General features: G+C 40.7%; 1 protein-coding gene across 4 annotated transcripts in view; it reads right to left on the bottom strand.

Moving 5' to 3' along the window:
- Positions 1–24254, bottom strand: part of pdxdc1 (pyridoxal-dependent decarboxylase domain containing 1) — a 158437-nt gene that overhangs the window by 101626 nt on the left and 32557 nt on the right. For all 4 annotated transcript variants that reach the window (XR_015868126.1, XR_015868125.1, XM_088436402.1 and 1 more), the window contains exons 13-17: positions 22422–22472; positions 10442–10502; positions 5894–5964; positions 850–955; positions 578–752 (exon numbers count right to left, since the gene is read on the bottom strand). Coding sequence is in view for 2 of the 4 variants with exons in the window: in XM_088436402.1 (XP_088292528.1) it covers positions 578–752; positions 850–955; positions 5894–5964; positions 10442–10502; positions 22422–22472 (464 nt within the window). In the remaining 2 variants the exon portion in view is untranslated. The remainder of the gene's footprint in view (positions 1–577; positions 753–849; positions 956–5893; positions 5965–10441; positions 10503–22421; positions 22473–24254) is intronic.

Genomic DNA, 24254 nt, shown 5'->3' with positions numbered 1-24254 from the left:
CCAAATATGTTCATACCTCGAACTGTTCATACTTCAACCTGTTCAGGTCTGCGAAGGCCCGTTATAGCTGCTTGCAGCTCTAGTTTATTACCTATTACTGTCATTTCAAAGTAATTAGATACATCGCGCTAATACTGTAATTGAAATGTATTGCATTACACTACTATTGGATTACTTTTATATTACTCTCACCACCATAACTGAAAATTTGGAATTGCCATTCTAAATGTAGCTTATTACGCTAAAGTAATAAGTAAAGTAATAAGTAATGCATTACAGTTATTACTTTTGTAATGTGTTACTCCCAACACTGTTGGGGACATCAAAAGGAGACACAAGCTGTATCCTGATGATGACACACCACCTAATGATTCCCATTTCAAGTGTACTTTAGCTATAAAGTCATGGATGGCAGAAATTTTTACCTGTAGGTCATGAGGGGAAAAAAATCCATATTGTTCCACGCTTACTTCATGATTATCTATTTTCATTGGTGATATTTGTGTGCTTCTGAATTAAAATGTTTGTGGAAACGTGAGCTAATACTGTAAGTATCCAAGTCAGCTTTAAGCCTTACCTGACAGCTCCTAGGCCTGGCCAGCTAAGATCATCTATATATCTGAGGTAGAGTGAGTGTTGGTGAGTCTCCTCTTTGAAGTCTTGTCTCAAGGACAATGTGGAGGACATCAAGGGCAACAGCTCAAATAACAACTTAACCAGATTCTCAACATCCTCAGGTTGAGTGCCCATATCTGTAAATGTGGAGGAATTACAAAATTTGCACCAAAAAATGTAAAATAAATGGTGCATGTTTATAATTTAAATAAATCATGTTTACATATCTGTTACCTGCAGCTGTCAAAAGTGGGCTGAACCGAATACAAGTGCCTTCATCTTCTAGCTCCACAACATCAACCCCACTGGCAGGAACTGTCTCGGAGAGCTGCTTGCCAAGCTACCAAAAAAAAAAAAAAAAAAAATCATACAATAAACCAATGAATCATACAAATGAGCAAGTAATCATAAGAAAAAGCCTAAATCCCAATGAGACCCGAACACTGGAGTGTCCACAAAAGAAGCAGATGGTGATCTTCTCTGAGTTCATTCAAGGTCACATTATTCTTGTTGCAAGGAAATTTCGAAAGTGTTCAAAACTTTAGAGACAAGAGCAAAACAGGTGAATGTCTGTCAACCTCTGGCCAAATTTGGGCCAACTCTGACAACCTTGAATGAACCCTGAGGAAATCAGAACAGCCGCTAACCTCACAGGCACACGCCAGTGTTAGCCCCTCACTGAAAAGGGGCTTTAAAGTTGAGAGATCATATGAATTGCATTAGGTTGAGTGGTACCCTAAAAAACACGTAACTGCTAATCCTACATTAGACCATTGTTATTGGGACATGAGACATTTAAAGTGAAAAAGTTTGGGCACCCCTGATCATTTTCAACATTTTCCTTTATAAATCATTGGTGGTTCGGATCAGCAATTTCAGTAAAATATATAATAGATAAACACTAGGATATTTGAGAAGTGAAATGAAGTTCATAGCATTTACAGAAAGCATAAAATAAATATTTAAACAAAAGTAGGAAATTGCATAAATTGGGGCACCACAACATAAAAATGATATCAATATTTAGTAGAACCTCCTTTTCCACCAGTAGCAGCCTCTACATAAATGCTTCCTATGGCTTCCAATGAGGGTCTGGACTCTTGAAATCTAGCAAAAGGTATTTTCCTCTTCACAAAACATGTCTGGTTCAGTCAGGTTTGATGGTTTCCGATCATGAAAGTCTGTGGTGTGATTTAAAGCCACAGATTTGTAAGTAGTATTCAGGTCTGGGGACTGAGATGGCCATTCCAGAATGTTGTACTGCCAGAGGTGGGAGTATAAACTACTTCTGACAGGTGACGTTCCAGACAAACCCTCACAATACGTTTGTGTTTGCCAGGTTTGACCGGCATCCTCCCCCATCATCGAAGCCAACACACCACCAGTTAGTTGGTCAGTTGACAACTCCACCCCTCTCTTTACACGAGTGTCCAAAACATGCAGCAGCAAATCCGATGACACAACCGCAAAGTTGATCATCAAATTGCGGCCTAAGTTGTCCTGGTGCCAAGTGTTCATATTGACACACCTATATTTTAACGTGGTGTTATCAACAAGCTGTAACAAGCACAGAAGTCCAATTACAAAGCATTGCTTGAGTTCAGATAAGGGGCTTTGTTCCTCTCAATCACATCCCTCCAGGTCTCACTGTCGTTGCCCATGTTAGCATTGAAATTCCCCAGTAGAATGAGAGGGTAAGCACAAACAACAGTCTGGACCCATCCCCCCACCCAAAGGCGGAGAGGCTACCTGTGAAGGAAATCATATAATAGGTTGTTATCATTATGTGCTTATTTCTTGTCTAGAATAGTGTGCATTGCTATCCATGTGTGCAGTCCTAGTTCATCTCGCCCCAGTCCTTAGATAAAGCTGTTGACGCAGGAAATTGTGAGCTGGGACCTTGGCACAGCTGTTGGTGGCGCCCGACTGGCTCTTTTTGTTATGTCTTGTAATGTTCAATGCTTTGCTTGAATGAATAAAAACAAGGCAGGGGCGCTTGAGCAGTAAATTAGTGCCAGGAAACGCACAACTTCGTTCGCCGAAGCTTTTTCTCTATGCCATGGTATAGAAAAAGTCAATCTTGGCTGGTCTGAGTTACTCTTTTTGCTGCTTAGCAGCTAGGCTTGTCCTAGTCTTCTTTTAGAGATATCTCTGACACTACCCTCTCGTCCACTGGGGTAAACCCCAACGTACGTGCTCACACCTGCTCTGTGCCCCTTACCGCGGGCAACTCCAGAGTGGATTAGAATCCAACACCTCTCAAGAAGACTGGTGCCAGAGCCCAAGCTGTGTGTGGAGGCGAGTCCAACTATATCTAGTCGGAACTTCTCTGCCTCATCCACAAGCTCAGGCTTCTTCCCTGCCAGAGAGATGACATTCCATGTCCCAAGAGCTTCTGTAGCCTGGGATCAGAGCGCCAAGGCTTTGGCCTTTGGCCCAGCTCAAACTGCACCTGACCCCTATGGCCCCTCCCACAGGTGGTAAGAGATAAGTGGGACCCATGTTGCCGCTTCAGAATGAGCCCAGCCAAGCCCCATGGGTGTAGTCGAGACCACCAGGCGCCTGTCAACAGGCCCCACCTCCAGGAGTGACACTTTCCTTAGAAACAAAATTGTTTGATTAGCTTGATTGTTGTAACTGCAGTATACTTGGCCGTAACAACCAGTTATCCTTGGTTGGATGCTTGCCACCTACTTTTTGTTTTATACTACCATACTCTGTGAACTTCCCTGGGAGACTGCCTCACCATTTCTCAGAAAGAGAATTCAGTCGGGTGACTATAATTTCATCGAAAAGTTAGTTCTACTTCATTCACTTTTGGTGAATGTAGCTTTGGCCAGGAGGAGTTGATTTCATCAGGTGGTTACCAAGTTCAGCGAGTTTTTCGACCCTGGACCACAACACCCTCCCATTGGCAGGCCGGCAGTGGTGGCCAAATCACTGCCCATGTGCTCCTCCTGATTTCCAGCTAAGCTCCTCCCTCCTGCTCTATAACCAGCAAGAGGATCTTTCTGCTGCCTCCCCCATCCTGCGAGCTGCTATCTTTCTCTCCCTCCCCGTCATTTCTATGGCTGTGAGCATCCTCCACACCGACTGGGCAGGAAATCCTCAACAGCTGACCCCGACTGGGAACAACCAAGCTTGCCATCCTTTCCCCCTGCAGTCATGCAAGAGATCCTGGTATTTGGTGTTCTTTCTCGTAAACGGCTTTTCACGACCCTCTTTTCACGGGACTGAAAGTTTGATGAGGATGATCTTCTTTGCCTCTTCAGACCACATTACCACATTGGGCCTCAGGGTTTTTTGGAAAACCGGGGGAAAATGCAGTCTTCCCCCCAGGTCTACCTTTCCATTTCCCATGATTGGGTGTTTTGTAGCATGTTGCTTCCTGTTGTTACTTTGGTTGGTGGCATTTGTCCCTCCCAAACAAACTTGATGGATGGTACTGTCTTTCCATGAGGTTGTCGGTTCTTTCGTCTCTCATGCTCCAAACTGTTAGCGAGTGTCATGAGCACCTTGTTTTGGCACCACCTGTTTCTTGGACGAGTGCTGTTTTACACCCTGACAGGATGTGTGCCATGGTACCCCTTCTCCCTACAAAGCTTGCACAAAGGGTCCTCCCTCAAGCCCCACTTGTGCAAGTTGGTCGGTGTCAGTAGTCTATCATACACCAATCTTAGCAGGAAAGAGTTACAAAAAGGTTCCAGTTTACATAGATCTCCCTATGTGATCTTCCTCTTGGGTAGGTTCCCACTGCTTTTGCCCTTCGACCTTCCTCCTCCAGGCACCATACACTCTCCTAGATGGCTTTTTCGTCCTTGATTCCTGTTTTCCGTCATTGCTGGATATGGGAAGTTACCAGTCCTTGTCTTCCTCTGCATGGTGTTCCAATAATGTCAAGCAGCTTCAACAAGCTCTCTACTTGTGCAACCAACGAGTCAGCCGCCCACTTTTGTCCTGATCTTGTGAGATTGCCCACGTCTGATTTGTTCTTCCTTGGAGTCTCTGTATGTCATTACAACTCTGCACTTGGCCACCTTAAATTCCTCCACCACCAATGACAGAGGAAGTTGAAGCTGCCCTAATCGTATCTACAGACCTACTGAAATGAAACTTGGGGGGATTCCCAACCATTTGCGGGGGTACTTATAGATCATCTTCTCCACTCCTTCCACACTTGTCATCGGACCTTCCTACACAGGGTATCTGCACATATCCTAGCAGCAAATTTAAAGACTTTTAAGACCTTTTCAAGACCTCTGAGAGGAAAATTTAAGAGCTAATGACGACATAAAAAAACCCAAAACATACATACAGTGAGCGCCACAAGTGATGTGGTGAGGCTGAACAGCTCATCAGAGAGCTTAAGACTTGTCAGATGGACACAAATCTGGACCTGACTTTCCATCCTGACGTGATTAAGTGGCTGTATAAACTGTATATTGACATGTATTTCAGGTCATTTCTAGATTTCGGTCCCACATACAAATTTAAAAAAAACAGACTGGTGCCGGCTAACTGTCTGCAACACCCATAATATTTCGGCCTTGAGTGTGTCTACATTTGCAAAACAGCCAAAGACATTGCCTGGCGAAGCTGCCGGTGGTTGAGTGGAAGATGAAGGGTGAAGTTCGCCGTGTTGGGCTCAGTAGTGATGGTAAACATACTTATAGGCAAGCTAGTTCTCCGGCATGCTACTTTTTTTTGAGTGTTTTTCCGCTTTAGCATGGGAATCAAGCGCTTTATAACCCATTGTCCCTAGCTGTTTTGTTTTTTGGCACACAGTACACCTTGCTTCATGAGCGTTCTCTGCTTTCATCAGCCATCCCGGATACCTCTCGTCCTTCAACCAATTGTCACCAAACACACACTCCCCATCGCGAATCGACTTTCACTCTGCTGCTTGAAGCTAGGCTACGCAAACGTAATGCATTGCATTCCTCTTCAGTTATTAAATTATGCAAGTTGCAAGCACGTAGCTCGAGGTGCTGCCCCCAGATGGTGCGGTGGTTAAAATGAAAATTAAGCACGAGACCAGACTGATCGGAAAGACATGAAAGTTAAGACCTTAACTCTATAATTCAAGACTTTAAGACCTTGAGAGTCAAAATAAATATTTAAGACTTCTTAAGACTTTTTAAGGACCCGAGGGAACCCTGAATAATAATCCGAAGAAGAACAAAAGGGACCTCGCAGCGGTCGCTACTCGGGCCCTAATAACAACAACAACAATGATAACAATAATAATTTGTTTAAATAATATGTTCAATTCACATACCCATCTATTGAAAGCATCCAGGACCTCTTTCTCCCCAATGCAGAAAGCCTCCACTGAACCACTGCTGGAAGCTTTAAAAAAAAACACAAAAAAAACTGGTTTACCACTGTATAATGGTGGGTGCCAAAACATTTGAATAGAAAGTGAAAATTGATTTCTTTCAATAATTTGAGGTACGAGGTAGTGTGTGATTACTTGTGTAACTAATGGAATAATTAATAGGATAATCGATTCCAAAAAGACTTGTGAAGCCATAATTTCAAGCCTTTGTTTAAATTTGGATGATTACGGTAAAAAGAAACAAAAACACAATGTCAGTTGTTCATAAATATCTCAACATCATTGACTAGCAGCTAACAAATACGATATACCTGCAAAGGTTTTTCTTTGCCTTTAAATGCTCTACAGCTGGTTTAGTCGCTTCAGAATCATGGGAAAGACTTCTGACCTCATGGTCGTGTAAATCTACCTTAGAGAGAAAAGCACTCAAAGAAATAGCAAAAGAAACAGGATGCTTATGGAGCACTGTATAGACATTAGCTATCAAGGGGGGGATTGTCGTCAGATACAATGCACGCGTAACAAGGATGATTAAAATTAAAAGGTCAAAGTTGCTTCAGCTAGACCAGGGGTCGGCAACCCGCGGCTCTCTGGAGCTTTTTCAAAAATGTTTGAAAATGGAAAAAGATGGGTGAGAGAAATTTTTTTTTCGTTTTAATATGGTTTTTGTAGGGGGACAAACATGACAAAAAAATTTCAAGATTTTGCAATGCTGTAAAAATGTGGAGAATAAATATTATATTTCAACATTTCTGTCAACGAAGAATTACGTCATAGCCTGCGACACGCGTTTCTATCAGCAGGCCAAGATGCTAAACAAACCGGCGGCTGTTATAGGCCATGCATCACAAAGGGAAAAAGAGAAAAAAAGCTGAGGAAAACAGAGGATTCAACATTTCTTTGACCGAATTATTTGCATTCATTGTCAATGCGGAAGTACTATCCGAATGTTTGCTCTGTAGCGAGAAGTTGTCAAATAATAAAAAGAGCAATGTGGAACAACATTTTCAGGGAAGGCGTTCTACATTTGCAGCCACTATCTCTAGCCGAGTATGTCTAAACTCCACAACTGCTGCAAGTTTCATTGCAACCCGGGAGATAGTAAAACGTGGCAAACCGTTCACAGATGGTGACTACATGGAGTCATTCATTAATATATCAGTACACCTATTTACAGACTTCATAAACAAAACCGGGATAAGACAAAAAAAAAATGACACGCCTCTCTCCGCCAAGACAGTGAAGGAAAGAACGATTAGAATGGCAGGCAACATCACCGATCAACAAATCAAGGACATTAATTCAGTGCCAGCATACTCAATTGCCTGTGATGTGTTCGACATTGAACAGACTGCGCATTTATGCAGGTATGTGGGCTGAGGTTTCATTTTTATAAATGCAGGCTGCGTTTTATTGCACTCTATCGCCCAGATAAGGGGCACGTTATGCACGTTCCATTTTGTTGTCTTTTCAAATCCTCATAAAAACTTGTAAAATCTGCTTTTTTTAATTTTATCAAAGCAATGAAACATAATTCATTAATATTGTAATGAAGTTAAACTTGAGGCAGCATCACACAACAGAGTAGTCATGTGGGGGCATCGTTTGACATGATGCACTGCGGGGAAAAATAAACATTTAATCATGAAGCCTCATTATGTATTCGTAGTTAACTTAATCATTTTGATAGTAGGCTAATATAGCTATTATAGATACATACAGCATGTGTTGCTTTCATTATAAGGCTTTTAATTTTTTTGCAGCTCAAAACATATTTGTTTGTTGTTTTTTTGGTCCAATATGGCTCTTTCAACATTTTGTGTTGCCGATCCCTGAGCTAGACAGTGAGAAATATCCACATTCAGTGAAGCCATTTCATTTGTGGGTTTGAGTGGGTGGGTCTATTGTCTTATCAAGTCCACAAGCAACACTGCTGTGTACCAGGAATCTTCATGCATCCAGCTGTTGAGGAGCATTTTGTTGTTAACAAATTTTATATTCCAGCAAGTAGCTATGGAATACTACTACAGCAAACTCACCTGACTTGAAGGAACAGAAATCCCAAAATACAGACCATCTAATACCAATGCAACTTGGGCTACAAACTGACCTGAACTATTCCAAAGGTGGCTCACCTGAGGTAAAATCACAATGCTGTAATTAATGCAACGGGGGGTACAACAAAGTACTGTGGGTTTTGTGTGAGAATCATCAAACCCAAACAAAAACAAAGGCTTGAAATATTTGAGGTGTGTGGTGAACCTGTACACACACCTCAAAAAGTGTTTGAGAAGTGAGACCAATTTCTTTATTGTTCTATAGACATTTGATAAATATATAGACAAATATGATACAAAAGAGTTTATTTCTAGGTATCTTGGTTAAATATCGAATCTTCCTGTTTATAGACTATTTCAATTAATTGTGAGCAAAATTTTCCACGCTAGTGTGCTTCTGGCATCCTGTGTAGCCTCTTGTAGTATCTACATAGTCTTATCCAAATGTGTGATACCTGAGTGAATGATAATTTCATTCCTGTCCCCTGAAAACTGTCGCTGATATACTTTAACTGAGCTTTTGATTTATTTATATATTTTCACTTACAATTGCTTGTTGTTCACCCCCAAATTGCTCTCACCTTTGATACAGGTTATATCTATAAAATATACTGTGACTGTACCAGACTGTGTTTACATTGTGTTTTAGTTTTTTCCCCATTTTGTTGGGTAACTACCTCATCCCAAAATATACATTTTTTTTCCCTCTCAAAACCTTTGCAAATTAAAAAGACACTTGATTGGGTTGAACATTGGCACTTATATAATAGGTCATTCTGTAAAAATGATGAAAACACTAAAATTCTCCCTTGCCCAAAAATTCTGAAATGAATTGTTTTTTGTGTTGATTCAAGGAATGCTGGGTTGCCCCAAAATTGTGAGGAGTCAGCGTGATTCCAGAAAAAAGTCACTGTAGGGAAAAGTGAAGCATTGTATTGGTTCGAGGCTTGGTGTATCATGTTGAGTTGTCATCTAAAACAGTGAGAAATCACCACCAAAATTTAATATGCCAATATTTTCTCCATCAGCATCTTTGTTCTTTTTTTTCAACCGAGTCCCTCGCTTTACAGCAATACTTGTCTGCCAAAAATATAAAGTTTCAATGTCGCAATCAAGTGGCCGATACCGTGCTAAACCGCTGTTAAAAAAGGAAGCAAACGCTGCACATACCAGTTGTCCCAAGTTCTCCCTTCCGCCTTTCTACAAGCCAGGTGAGTGCTCTTGCTTGGCTCCATTTTTGTATTGAAAGCTCAGCTGGCCGTGTTGGGTAGCTCCGGTGACCGCAAAGCAGCCACCATGATTTATTCCTACCACAAGTGTGAGCTGTTGAACGTTCCCGTAGCTGATTGGCTGACGCGACGCGACAAAAGTTTTTTTTTTTAACTTCTCGCGTCATAAGTAATTAAGCAGCGCGCGTCGCCCCATTGCGTCCATCACGTCGCTCGACACGTCATCGCGCCAATTGCGCAAACTCCATTAACTACAATACAAAACCGGCCGCACTTCGCCATCCATCTGAATGCGGCATTACTCTTGAAGACCACATGCAACCCTACTGAGGATGGATGAATCAATGGACTTTGAATAATAAGCAGCACCAAACTTCCAGTGATGGTGCCGAGATGATGGCCAAAATGTGGCAGGCTTGACTCTCCTGGAGGTGGGTTTAGAAAAAAAACGATCGCTTTTATATTAAAATCCAATTCATAACACCCACAATTAGGCATGCATAATGTTTCGTATATTGAAGAAATTGGTGTATCAGCACATCATCAGTGTGACAGAATATCATGCACTGCTTATAGTGTACCATTTTAAAAGCATAAAAGCCCAAACATTCAAAAGGTTCAAAACAAAGTATTTTGATTATCAAACATTTTCAGTCTGTAGCAGAAATGAAGAAATTGACCTCACTATTTCATTATTTTTGGAAGGGAGTGCATGTTAGACACAATTAAAAAGTAAAATGAAAGTAACGTCAGCCGAAGACATTGCAAGAATAACCGTTGACAAATGTTAAACATAATGGTAGAATATAATACAAAACAGAAACACCAATACAATGATCATTTGTTTTTAACTAAAATACTGCATATGTTTTCTATTACAGGGACAGACCGCATTATCGGTTGATCCAAATATTGGTGATAATCTGCATTTTACCAAACATCAGCCATTTTTTTCACCTTTAATCTGAAGGATGGCAAGATATCAATTTTGTAACTAGGAACACGCTTTGAAAAAAAAAAGTTCAAGTTTAACATTATTACATCATTTGATGGAAAAACACTAAAAACAAACAAAAAAAATTAACAACCTTAAAGGCTATTTTGTTGTTTAGTTTTTCATATAATTGAAGACATGCTGCTCTATATATTTTGATTGAAAAAGTTCTCTTGAATGTAATTTATATTTCCTTGTCACCTCTTACCTGCACTAATTTCCTCAGAAAATTTGAGCAGCACGACAGGAGCGTTAAGTTCATCCTCCACCTGTGAAATGGCAAACAAAAAGAAGATTTGGTAATAATTGCGGTCATTGTGTGATTTCAATGCAACTGTATCATAAGCAAAAATAAAAAATAAAAAAAATAACGATAAAGTTATATCCATCCATCCAACCAATCTATCCATTTTCTAGATCCGTTTATCCCCACAAGGGTCACAGGCTTGCTGGCTTCGGGCAGTAAGCGGGGGACACCCTGAACTGGGTGCCAGCCAATCGCAGGGCGCACAGAGAGGAACGACCATTTATGCATACAATCACACCTGAGGACAATTTAGTATGTCCAATTCACCTGCAATGCATGTTTTCGAAATGGGGGAGGAAGCAAATGTGTGTATCTATCTGTTCCTGGTGTCAATTTTTGGGACTACTATCAAATAGAACTGAAAAGATGTGTGAATCAATGGCTGTGCTTAGAAAGAGTTAAAAGCAGGGACGTGCGGTCAGGAGAGGCAGGTGAGGCTGAGCCTGACCTGTCATCATGACAAGTAAAAAAAATAAAGAATGAGAACATTAAATTTATATTAATATTTGTCCACTGATTTTAATGTATGACTAATTTCAAACATTTTGTATCGTTAAAGTCACTGAATTTGCCTATTTCCTGTTCAAATACAGGGATGCGCAATCATCACAAACTGGGTTGATAGGTGCAACTGGCGCGTGCTGCTCGCCGTATATCTGCAATATAATGTTTGCAGATACGTTTTTTGGACCTGATTTTCCAGAGTCTGGCTAATGTCTTTAACCATTAAAGTTTAATGTTTGTTAGTGACATATTTAGTTTTGCTGATGGAAAATAAAACCGCAGTGAAAAGGCACAGGGTGAGGCAAATAGTTCTTTGCCGGAATGAAGAGGGCGTAAGTGAGCTAACGGTTACTTGTTGCGCTGTTCTTCTACACAGAGGCACCAGGCGAGTTAAGTGCTATCGGTTTTGTATTTTGCGACGTCGGACTGCCAAAATGGAAGAGGTTATATATCTAAGCTTAAAGATTTCTCAAAACTGGACTTTAAGTCGCTCTTTTCAGACGGAGTGGTACACCCGAAAAGAATGGCTGTGTGGTTGTCCTTTGAAAAAACGTCTTTACTGCTTTTCCTGCCTTTTGTTCTCAACTTGTGACAATCTCTGGACTAACACGGGATATTGCGCATGGACTTCATCTACAAACAAAGGTAAGACACAAACAATTTTAATTTTAATCTCATAAAAAAAAAAGAGATTAGACTTAATACTAGAAGGTCCAGCATTTGGCTCTGCTACCTATAAAGACCACCGGGTGCCAATTGGCACCAAGAAGTTTAGCTAACACCCTAAATCACCTGTGAACGGCTAACTGTGTTATGTGAATAGAAAAAAGAAGTTGCACATTCATTTTATCTTGTTGGGAGAGCAGCAGACATGCAAATTGGGGTCATTATGTGGGGGGGTGGAAGAGCTTGCACAGACACATCTTTTGAAAACTTTATTCAAGATCAGAAAGACTGACATTGCACACAATTTTATCTTTCTGAGAGAGCAACACAAGTTTTTCCTCTGATGGTGAGATTTATTGATAAAATCGGACCAAAAAAAAAATCCTAAAAATATATGCAGTATATGCGTCATCAGGTGCAGTCAGTTTTTGTCATTCAGTCATTCACATTCTAGTCGACCAGGGTTGTGCAATGTGATGCAGTTGGTGACAAATGACCCCACACATCAGAATTTGCAGCAACCACAGCAGTTTTTGCTCGTTCACTGCGGGTGGACTTGTCATCAAATCGAGGATGTTGCATGATATCTTTAAAGCGAAATTATTCAAATAATCTGTGGGTTTCCCAGGTTTCCTGACCAACAGTCATTTAGTGACGGTACCCTGATGACTCGGCGCAAGAGCCCAACCCCAGAAACAAAATGGAGGCTGCAAGAATGCTCAAAACTATTTAAATGGTGTTAAGTAGACAAGTAAAAAAGTAAAAAAAAAAACAAAAAAAAAAAACACTCCACTTTTCCTTTTTTACATTTTTCACCTTGTTGGAAAATATGAAAAAGAGAATAATATGAAACAGAATGTTTCCTAAAGACAGTGGATGGTTCATGTCTTCTCTATCTGAGTCATTGTGATTTACTTCACTTATGATCATTTCCAATGACTGTTGAGCATTGAGTCTTCTTTGCATTTTTGTTCTTTAGGGGTTTGCACACCTCAGAATTCTTGAGAATTCCCAATAATAATGCAATTTGCATCCAACAAGCCATTTCAATAGATAGGTCAATTTGCATGTGTTTAGTCTCAAGCAAGGGAAATCTGCATTTGTACAAATTTAGGGAATGATAATGTGAAATCAGTATAGCATCATACAAAGGCAACCTTCTCTTGAGGCAAACATGACCTAAAACAAAAGTCACTGAGATTATTTTTTATTGAACCTGCATCTATGCTATTTATGGATGTTTATGACACATTGTGATTGAAACCACATTTGCCTGGGTGTGTGGATATGAAAAAGCCTCATTGGCTTCTGACACACCCATGCACATTTTTTGACTGTTCTTGTTTTGTGTTTTTCTACTCATGCTGTATTTTTACTTCTTGTGTGTTTGGCTGTATTTGTAACGAACTGTATATTTTGTGGACAATAAACAATTCTTATCTTGAATGAAGTTTTCAAAAGAGGGGTCTGTGCAAGCTCTTCAACCCCCACTCAAAAACCCCACACAAGATGTCCAGATAACGACCACATTTAAATGCATGATGCTCCCCCCAGCAAGATAAAGTTGGTGTGCAACTTCTCTTCTGTTTAATTTACAACAAAGTTAGCCATTCACCGGTGATTGAGGATACGAGCTATAACCCTTGGTGCCATTTAGCATTCCGATGTTATTTATAGTTTGAAGTGCCAACTGGCACCTCTCTGGTCTTCCTAGTGTTAATAATAATACAATAGAATATTTAACCCACGGGGTCAAACCTAAATTCTGCCCTTAAATTAAATATTATTTGTTTTTCTTGTCATGCTTTTAGTTAAGCAATCTGTATTAAATTGATTTAAGTATCAGAATCAAAGTTTTAAAAAGAACTGAGTCACTGAAGGTCAAAATTGAAATCTGTGGTTTTGTACACCTGTCTATACTGTCATTTATGTTGTATGGATTATCGAATTACGACGGCCAAGACATTAGTGATGTGCCGGTCAGCGGGTTATGTGCAGCGCGGGTAAATAAATTCTAAATTCTCATTTAATCTCGGTTCAGGTTGGGGCTGGTCAATTTTTCAATGAAATGCAGGTTGAAATAATGCTGCTTATTATGAACATTATTTCTGTGCATTTTACTCTTGCGCGTCAGGGCGGGTTCGAAAAATAGAGGCAGCCGCGCGGGGTGGGTAATATTCTGCTGTACATGCGGGGCCCCGCGTGTTGAAAATATCCTGACCCGAGCATCACTACAACACATGGAAGGTGTAGACATTTTTTTTTTTTTTTTACCTTTACATATCTGTAATATGTACCGTGTGTGTTCATGCGTGTTTTGTGAAGAATGCTGATGAGATATGAAATAATCAGTAGCCAATTGAATAAGCTACCCAACCATGAGCACGTCACTGGTTAAAAAAATGTATTATTAAAAAAAAATGTCCACATTTAATAAGAAATTGTATAAAATTTTGGGTAAATTAGTGATGTGTAAATTTTATATATAGTACACAGCATATGTGATTGTATGTTATGTGTGATTGTATATGAATTATGTAGAATATGTTATGTTCACTAAACTATCAAACAAAGGGAGACAAAAGTAAGGATGATTTTGAATTAGTTTTTTTGATTTTGAACTGCTATAGACATACAGATATTAATCCATCCATCCATTTTCTATAAATATGTTGGGACTAAACATGCAGGAATGTTCAGTCTGTTTAAGAGAGGATGTTGCTGTTGGCAGGCAATTATGAAAAAAAATAAATAACAAAAAAAAATTATAAACTTCATATACCATCTTTTTGCGTAAAAATCTGATGTTCTTACCTGCGGCTTATAGTGCAGTGCGGCATACCCATGACAACAATCAATTTTTTGCTCATATTTAATATTAGGCCCGCTGCTCTCATATTTCATAAACACGGTTTATATACCAGTGCACCTTCTAGTCTGGAAAATACGGTAATTTATAAATATAGACACAAGAAATCATGATAGGTGGCTCAGTGGAAGCTTGGTTAGCAAGTCCACCTTCCAGTTAAGGGACTAGAGTTTAACTTTTTTACAGGGACTGGCACTGATGCACTGGCTTTTTTTCTGCTTATACCAAGGTTGTTTTAGCTCGTTTTAGCTTGTGGGCCTATTGATGGAAAATCTATTCCCAAGTGGGCCGGACCAATAAAATCATGTTATATATTTATATAACTTTAAAACAACACAACTCAAATCTATTTGCATTTCTTATTACTGTCCAAAATAGTAAAAGCACAACATCACTGTTAATCATGAAACATTGTAAGTTTTTCATATTCAAAATTCAGCTCATATTTATACGTCACAAAATCATCTCGCAGGCCAAATTAAACCCCTCACGTAGACAATATTTTAACCAGTATAACTGCAGTAAAAAACATGTTAGGTTTTTTTGTTGTTAAAATTTTTTTTATCAGGGCCCGAGCGGCGTCCAATGCGAGGACCCTCGTTTTTCACCAGGTTATTATATTTTTTTTTTAATTAATATTACTTACTTTTACAAAACTTTCCCATTTTTGAGGGTCTAAACATGGACGAAAAGTCACAAAATTTTGCACAGTGGTCGTGCCTGACAAAAAAATTGATATTTTACTGTTTCCTATAACAATGCAAAAAAAAATGGCCACCTAAGGTCGAAAAAGTGCAGCCAGTCCCGGCCTGTTTGTCCTAGATCTATGAAAAACTTTAGGCATATGTTGGACCTCGAGACCTACAAAAAAGTCAGCGCGAGCCATATGCTCAGATGACCCATTTTTGGACATTTGCAGGTCCCTAAATGCTTCTTCTTTCTCCTAAACACTTGACCCGATCGACTTCAAATTTGCTGTTGTGCATCATCCGACTTAGGGGCACAACTGGGCAAAATGTGTTAAAGATCTGCTGACATATATGATGGGGGTGGGCCTTCAAAATATGTGTTCAATGTTTTCTTTGCCAAGAGTGACAAAAACCTAAATAACTATTTTACAAGCTTAAAAAAAATCTAAAACTTCGCAGACACATGAAGACTCATGCTTTAATTAACTGTAAACATTTTTTAAAACTTGCTTTAAAGCGTCACCTAGTGGTGAATAAAAATGTCTTTTTTTTTTTTTTTTTTTTTACACATTCATGTACTGTGCTAAGTCTGTTTGAGAAAACTGAAAATTGGTCAGAATATCATTAAGACATGGAACATAAAGGTTCCCACATCAACTTTTGAATGTGCCATTTGGCCTGTTAATTAAATAATTGCTATCTGCCAGTAAGTGGCGCTCACTTTTTCATTAAAAATAGGCTTGTAGGTGTATTTTCTGGTTCTGTATATCCTAGCATATGTAGTGCTATGATGTTTTTGTAGTTCTTGGGCTCCTACATATGCCCACAAAAATTCGTAGCTCCAGGTCAGACGGATCTGTCACGTTCTGCCTGAGTTACGTTCTGTTATGGGTTTTGTTGTAGAGATTTTGGGTTGTTTATTTAGCCATTTAGTTTGTATAGTTTCTTCCCCGCGTCTGCCTCACCTCTCTGTCCATTAGTTTTATCTTGTCCACCTGTCGCCTGTGCGTTCCTGCCCTTGCGTGTCCCCCAATCAGCTTCCCTTGCCTCTTGTCTCTCCCAGCTGTTTTGCGTTGTCTTGTAGTAGCCTCGTGTATTTAAGTTGCAGCCTTTTCAATGTTAGTCGTCGGATCATTGTACCTCTCATCAATTCATGTTCCCGGTGCCTCTGTACTCACCCTCCATTCTTCCTCGTCGTCCCAATTAAGTATCATGAGTTATATTCCGTTCCTCATTTATTTTGCTACTTTGTCAAGTTTTTGTCTACTGCTTTTCCTGCCTTGTTTTATTATTAAAAGAGCATTTTGTTTGAGCAGACCCTCTCCGTCCTCCTTCGTTTTTGAGTCCCTTTCCCTCCACCGCCTCACGTCACCATGCCACGACGTGACAAGATCGGAACTGGCTGCAGTTTTAGGATCATTTGGGTTCAATTACAACAACTTTTACGGATTTGGGGAAACATCCGACTTTGAGGTGGCGTACAGACCATCCCCTTTATCACAACGTGGAAAACATTTAGTAACCTTCATCCTCCATGTCTCGATGCTGTTCTGACACATTTTCAGTAAATTTTCTGTATAGTTTCAGATTTTTCAAAGTTTGCACGGAGTTAAGGAGTTTGTCGCTCATGGCGAAGGAAATTTGAAACACATATTTTGAAGCCCCGCCCCTATCATATATGTTGGCCGATCTTCATGAAATTTCGACCAGCTGTGGCCCTATGTCTGATAATAAAGCACGTCAAATTTGAAGTCGATTGGGTCAACCGTTTAAGAGAAATTAAGAGGAGGGCCTAAACATGCACGAAAAGTCGGGCCTGCTGTACAATTTAATATTTAGTTTTTTTCATACATGAAATCTGAAAAATTGATTTTAGCCCCACCAAGAGTCGAACAAATATACTGGGTCATGCCCCCGTTTCACCTAGAGGAATGACATTTTTTAGGCATGTGTAGGACTTCAAGACCAACAAAAACGCCACAATACATGTACAGTCGACAGGTCTTCTTACAAATCCAGAGAAGCCAGATTTGCCAAGCTCTAAACACGGAACTGGAGAACTCGCTAAGGGAACTAAGGCTACTACGCCTGCTAATACACCAGACTCGCCTGCTACCCCTCCCCCGGAAAGGAGGCGCCGGAAGCGGTGCGCCAGGACCATTGTGTGTTTACATCCGCGAAGCGTGGTGCCGGGATGCCACTGTAGTATACAAAAACTGCTCACCTCTGGCGGAATTCATGATCGTGAAGTGTCGCCCCTTCTACTTGCCAAGGGAGGTAAGTTCAATCCTGCTGGTCGCTACCTATATCCCCCCAACTAACAACAGCAACAGAAGTGCGGCACGGAACGAACTGTACCAGGCTATCAGTGAACAACAAACAGCACAACCAGACGGCTTCGTCATCCTTGCTGGGGATTTCAACCATGCTGATCTCAAAACTGTTTTCCCCATGTTTCATCAACAAATCCACTATGCAACAAGAGGACATAACATTTTGGACTGTGATTACACTCAGCACAAAGGAGCGTACAAAGCCACCCCCCTCCCCCACATTGGTGCCTTTGACCACCTCACTATTATGTTAATGCCTGCATACAGACCAAGAGTGAAAGTCATCAATCCTGCACTGAAAGAAGTAAGGGTGTGGCCACAGGAGGCGACCTCAGCCCTACAAGAGTGCTTTGAGTCAACAGACTGGGACATTTTTAAGGAAGCAGCCACCAACAACGGCATCACAGCTATTGGGGAGTACACAGACACAGTGACCTCCTACATCACCAAATGCATGGACGACGTGACCCACATCAAGAGGATCACCACACGAGCCAACCAGAAGCCATGGCTAACAGGAGGATGTTGAGGGCCAGAGACAAGGCATTCAAAGCTGGGGATAAATCAGCCCTGAGAACAGCGAGAGCCATCAGGCTTCAAAGCGGCTACCATCATACCTGTGCCAAAGAAATCCTCCCCATCCTGCTTCAACAACTATCGTCCGGCCGCACTGACACCCATCATCATGAAGTGCTTTGAACGACTAGTCCTGTCACACATAAAATCCATCCTGCCCCCCAGCCTGGACCCGTATCAGTTCGCCTACAGGGCAAAGCGATCCACATATGACGCAATCTGCTCTGCCCTCCACCAGGTACTCACCCACTTGGAGAAGAAAGACTCATATGTGAGAATGCTGTTCATAGACTTCAGCTCAGCCTTCAACACCATAATACCACAACAACTCAAGTGCAAACTGGACAAACTGGGCCTCAGCACCTCACTCTGCAACTGGCTGCTGGATTTCCTCAGCCAGAGGCCTCAGGTGGTGCATGTTGGCAAAAACATCTCAGGCAGGATCACCCTGAGCACGGGGGCCCCACAAGGCTGTGTGCTCAGCCCCCTCCTCTTCACCCTATTGACACACGACTGCACAGCAACCCACAGCTCCAACCACCTCGTGAAGTTTGCTGACGACACAACATTGGTGGGCGACATCTCCAACGGTGACGAGACCCACTACAGGAAAGAAGTGGAGCTTCTGACCAGATGGTGCAAAGACAACAACCTCCAGCTAAACATCAGTAAGACCAAAGAGATGGTCGTCAGCTTCCAGAAAGGCCACATCCAACACCCCCCACTGACCATCGATGGCGCTGCAGTGGAGAGGGTGAGCAGCACCAAGTTCCTGGGGGTGCACATTAGCGATGACATCTCCTGGACCACCAACACTGCATCTCTGGCCAAGAAAGCACAGCGGCATCTCTACTTCCTGCGCAAACTGAAGCGGGCAAGTGCCGCGCCACCCATCATGACCACATTCTACAGAGGAACCATCGAAAGCATCCTCACCAGCTGCATCACCGCGTGGGGCGGGAGCTGCACTGACTATAACAGGAAGGCTCTGCAACGCATCGTGGGGACAGCTGAGAGGATTATTGGTGCTCCACTCCCCTCCCTGCAAGACCTGTACACCACCCACCTTAGCCACAAAGCCATCACAATTGTCACCGATACAAGGCACCCTGCACACAGTCTGTTCAGCCTCCTGCCGTCCAGAAAGAGGTACAGGAGCCTTTGCTCCCGTACCACCAGACTCAGGAAAAGCTTCACCCACCAGGCCGTGAGACTGCTGAACTCTCCCCCCTTCCCACCCGTGAAACTGCTGAACTCTCTCTCCCCTCCTCCCTCCCACACTTAGCCCCAGCCAGAAGAAACACTTAGCTGACAGACGTTTAACCCCCCCCCCAACTCAAACTTTGCTCATGCACTTACAAAATTTGCACAGACCTGCTGCTGCCATATTTATTTATAATTATACTTCTATTGCACTAGCGATTACACTTAGAATTATAACAATTACCGCAAATGCACACAACTGGGACAACCACAGTCAGAGTTGTCTTGCTTTGTCTCGTACTGTTGGATTGTCTTGTCATATGCTGCTACTTATGTCTTGTCTTGGGGTACACTTATGCCATACCTGGTTTTTCGTATTTAATTTTTAGTTTTAATTATTAGTTTAGCAACACTAGGCAAAGAAGCCCTAACATACTGCACATTACTATAGATAAGAATCTAGTTTTTAGGATTGTCTCGTCTTGCGCACATGCCCTTTGTTATTGTACATGTAAAACGCAGAGGATAGTGAGAAACGGGCGATTTCGATTCCTTTGTATGTTAAGTACATGTGAAGAAATTGACAATAAACTTGACTTTGACTTTGTAATTAATCAATGGTTTGCCAATCAATAATGATGTGTTAATTGATGTTATCAATACATTAATCAGTAGTACTCAGTTTTGTAAAACATGTATTAATCAATCATGTGTTAGTCAATTACGTTGATCGGATGTTCTTGATCTGTTGATATGATTTATTATTTGTAGTTGTTGATTCATATGGTGATTATACATTTAGACACCTTTCATTAGATGTTACGGTAGCTACATGTTCCACACATTTCATGCGCGTTACGGGTCATGTTAGTGATAATGGTTTTTGAATTCTTTTCAAAGGACAGTCATCATCAGTGCTCTGTCAAACAGCATCCAGGGCCCAGGGTCACCTGAAGACTCCCCCGAAAAGAAGTTGGTTGAGAAAATGCTGTGGACTCAAGCGTTCGATTTACTGGAACATGTTGCTGCATATTGCATTGTGCCACACACACGCGCGCGCTCATCTTTCACAAATGTGTATTTCAAGACTTTGGGTTCCGGCCACACATATCGCTCCCCCATGCATTTCTACCCTTTAGGGACTCAACCTTTATATAACCTAGGGACCTCTAAAATAATAAAACAAGGGTAAGGAGGGAAGGCCCTCAGAGCGTGGCAGTACTGCAGGCTTTGTGGTCCTGTCTCGTTCTCCTCATGCATGAGCAGATACGTGCCTTCTCTCTTTCGTCATTGGGTTCGGCAGGTGTCTACTAAGTGAACATTACACATTTACTTAGTTAGGCCCGCTGCACAAATGCGAATGAAAGTTTGACCTTTTCTAAAACATTGACTTCGACTGTTCACTGCATAAGCTATGACTAATTTTTTTTCTGATTTCCTCTACCATATATTGCCATGTTTTGATAATGGGCGTGGCCTATACAGCAGTGCACATTATGATGATTTATCATAACAGTAAATGCTGCAGTAATTTGACCAAGATGATTTCATCTTGTCACGATTTCACACATTGAATGAAAGTTCATTCCTACAGACATCAATATACATTACATTGTAGTGCTAGAATCACCTTGTGGCAGGAAATAATATAATACCATTTTTTCCATTCCGTTTACTGAGTTGCGCCCGTTGAACAAATGCTAATGAAAGTTTGACCTTCTCTAGAACATTGACTTCTACTGTTCACCTGCATAAGCACAAACATACTCTTACCCAAACGTGTTCATACCTCGACCTGTTCATACTCCAACGTGCTCAGGTCTGCGAGGGCCCGTTATAGCTGCTTGCAGCTCTAGTTTAATTTCGCTTTTTCTGTATGTCAATGTTAAAAAGGATACAGTTTTAGGTATACAATTAGGTTTTAGGTATACAATTTTTACAGATAATTACTTTATTTATGGCCAGCGTGGTACGTGGGGAGCGCAAAATGTTCTTTCCTAGGAAGGGCTTTGCAAAATATAATTAATTAGCACTGATATGTACCAACAGCATTAAAGTGTACAATTCATGACCCTGAAAAATTTCTTTCAAAGGCATAAACAATATTGTGTAAAATAGTGAGACATATGCCTGTGCTGTCCACATCTTAAACAATTAAGAAGAAGTTAACAGTCTATAGGTCAATGGAAACTCAAATAATATTGAGCTGATGTAGGTGGAAAATGGTAAGAGAAAAGCAAGAAGGGGGCAAATCGAAAATAGAGAGGCCCCAGAGATGGCCGTAGAGTTAACCGCTTATCGTCACGAGGGTCACAGGCATGCTGGAGCTGTCTTAAGGCCGGGTACACTCAACTGGTTGCAAGTCAATCGCAGGGCACACAAATGAGAACAACCATTCACACTCACAACCACACCTAAGAACAATTTAGAGTGTCCATGCATGTTTTTGAAACGTAGGAGGAAACCAGAGCGCCTGCCAGGCATTGGGAGAACATGCAAGCTCCACACAGGAAGGCATGAGTTGAAAACAATTCCGGATGTGAGGCAGAAGTATGTGCTAACCAGTTTAAATTCTTTTTCATCAGGACTACAGAAAGTTTCAAGAACCCAAGCATAATATTTAGGGGTACTTGCTGTAGAAAAAAAGTATAAATGTCTCACTTTTCAGTGTCAGTCAATATTTTTGTTAAGTCTTTTACCATGGCCAATGCCTTTCTAAGAGGTACTCCCATCTCTAAACGATTGTACAGCATTAATGTAAGGTTGTTGGTCAGTGGTCACATATTTGTTTCAAGAACTTGACAACAATGAAAAGTTTGTCATAGTTCCTATTTATTAAGATTCACACTTCACTCAAAACATTTGGTGAAAATGTATTTTTTGCTAGTCAAAGGTAACCACATTGTACTGTACTGTACTATGTACTTCATGTCTTGATGCTGTCCGAATTTGACTTAAGACCTACCAATTATTATTTTATTTTTTTTAGATTTGATGTAAAAAAAAAAAAAATCTAAAAATAATCATAAAAAAATACCTACCAATATTTTGACGGAGTTCACAGATTTGAGGTGCTGTCGCAATTGTTGACTCTATTGGCGAGAAACAAAAATATCAATAAGTAAATGAATAATGTAACAGGAAAGATTGCAACTACAGAAAACTACAATGGATCTACTGACACTATACCACTTATGTAAATGAAAGGTGATAAACTTGACTTTAAATCTTAAATCTGAAAAAAAGCGCTATTTCGAATATCTAATACGCCACCCTATGTCATCTTTAATTCAATTAACATGCTAAAACCAATTCACCATTGCCGTAAAAAAGCCTGAGGAAATTGCATTATTTGTTCACTGGCGTCAGGTGAAAACATAAGTCACAAGTATAGATTTATATACAGTGCGAAACTATTTGGCCCCCTTGAACTTTGTGACCTTTTGCCACATTTCAGGCTTCAAACAAAGATATAAAACTGTAATTTCTTGTGAAGAAGCAACAACAAGTGGGACACAATCATGAAGTGGAACACACTTTATTGGATATTTTAATCTTTTTAACAAATAAAAAATGAAAAATTGGGCGTGCAAAATCATTCAGCCCCTTTACTTTCAGTGCAGCAAACTCTGTCCAAAAGTTTAGTGAGGATCTCTGAATGATTCAATGTTGACCTAAATGACTAACGATGATAAATGGAATCCACCTGTGTGTAATTTCAAGTTTGGCGTGCTCCATTATCAGGCATAGGGCCACAATTGGGCAAAATTTCATGAAAATCAGCCTAGATATATGATATGGGCAGAGCTTTAAATTATGTGTGTCAAATTTTTTTCGCCATGAGCAACAAAAACTTTAATAACTCCATTTAGCAAGCTTAAAAGAATCGGAAACGCTACAGAATATTTACTAATTATAGCCTTAAAATATCTGCATGATAAATTTTCAAATTTATTATAGCCCCACCTAGTTACAAACAAAAATGTAATTTCCTAAACTTTCATGTATTGTGCAAAGCCCGTAAGAGTAAATGAACTGAAAATTTGTCCGAATAGCATCGAGACTTGGAGGAAAAGGGTTTCCAAAATTTACGACTTTGTGATAAAGGGGGTGGTCTGTATGCTATCTCCAAGTCGGAGTTTGACCAAATCAGCAAAACTTGGTGTAATTGAGCCCAGATGAGCCAAAATCGGCAGCCAGTTCCGACCCGTTTGACCTAGAGCTACAAAATTTTCTACGCATATGTAGGAACTCAAGACCTACAAAAACATTACAGAGCACCATATGTTAGGATATACAGAACCAGAGTTATCAACTGTTGAATGTAGCATTTGGCCCGATTTTGTACATTTTTCGGCACTGAAACCCTTGACCCGATCAACTTCACATTTGGTGTGCACCATTATCTGACATAGGGGCACACCTGGGCAAAATTTCGTGAATATCGGCTAACATATATGATGGGGGCTGGGCTTTAAAAAACTTGTTTTGTATTTCCTTTGCCACCAGTGACAAAAATCTTAATATTTCAATTTTTGCACTGTGCTAATCCTGTTTGAGCAATTTAACTGAAAATTGGCAAGAATAGCGTCGAGGCATGGAACATGAGGGTTCTCCAATTTTACAACTTTTACAACCCTTTTACAACTTTTCGTCAATGGGCACAGCCAGTACGTCATCTCAAATTCCGATGTCTCGCCAATCCAAAAAAGTTTCTGTAATTAGACCCAGATGGTCTTATCTTTTCTAAATTTCATATAATTGATGGGAGTCCAATGTAAAACACACCTACTAACCAGTTTTTTGTCGTTGCGAGCGCCACCTAGTGGGAGCAAAAAATGTCATTATAGTTCAAGGATTGCAGCCAAACACAG

The sequence above is a fragment of the Hippichthys cyanospilos genome, chromosome 16 (genome assembly GCF_059441005.1).
Source record: "Hippichthys cyanospilos isolate Australia breed blue-spotted pipefish chromosome 16, RoL_Hcya_1.0, whole genome shotgun sequence".
Taxonomy (NCBI): domain Eukaryota; kingdom Metazoa; phylum Chordata; class Actinopteri; order Syngnathiformes; family Syngnathidae; genus Hippichthys; species Hippichthys cyanospilos.
Note: the sequence above shows the minus strand (reverse complement) of the source record. Positions and strands in the feature narration are given on the sequence as shown.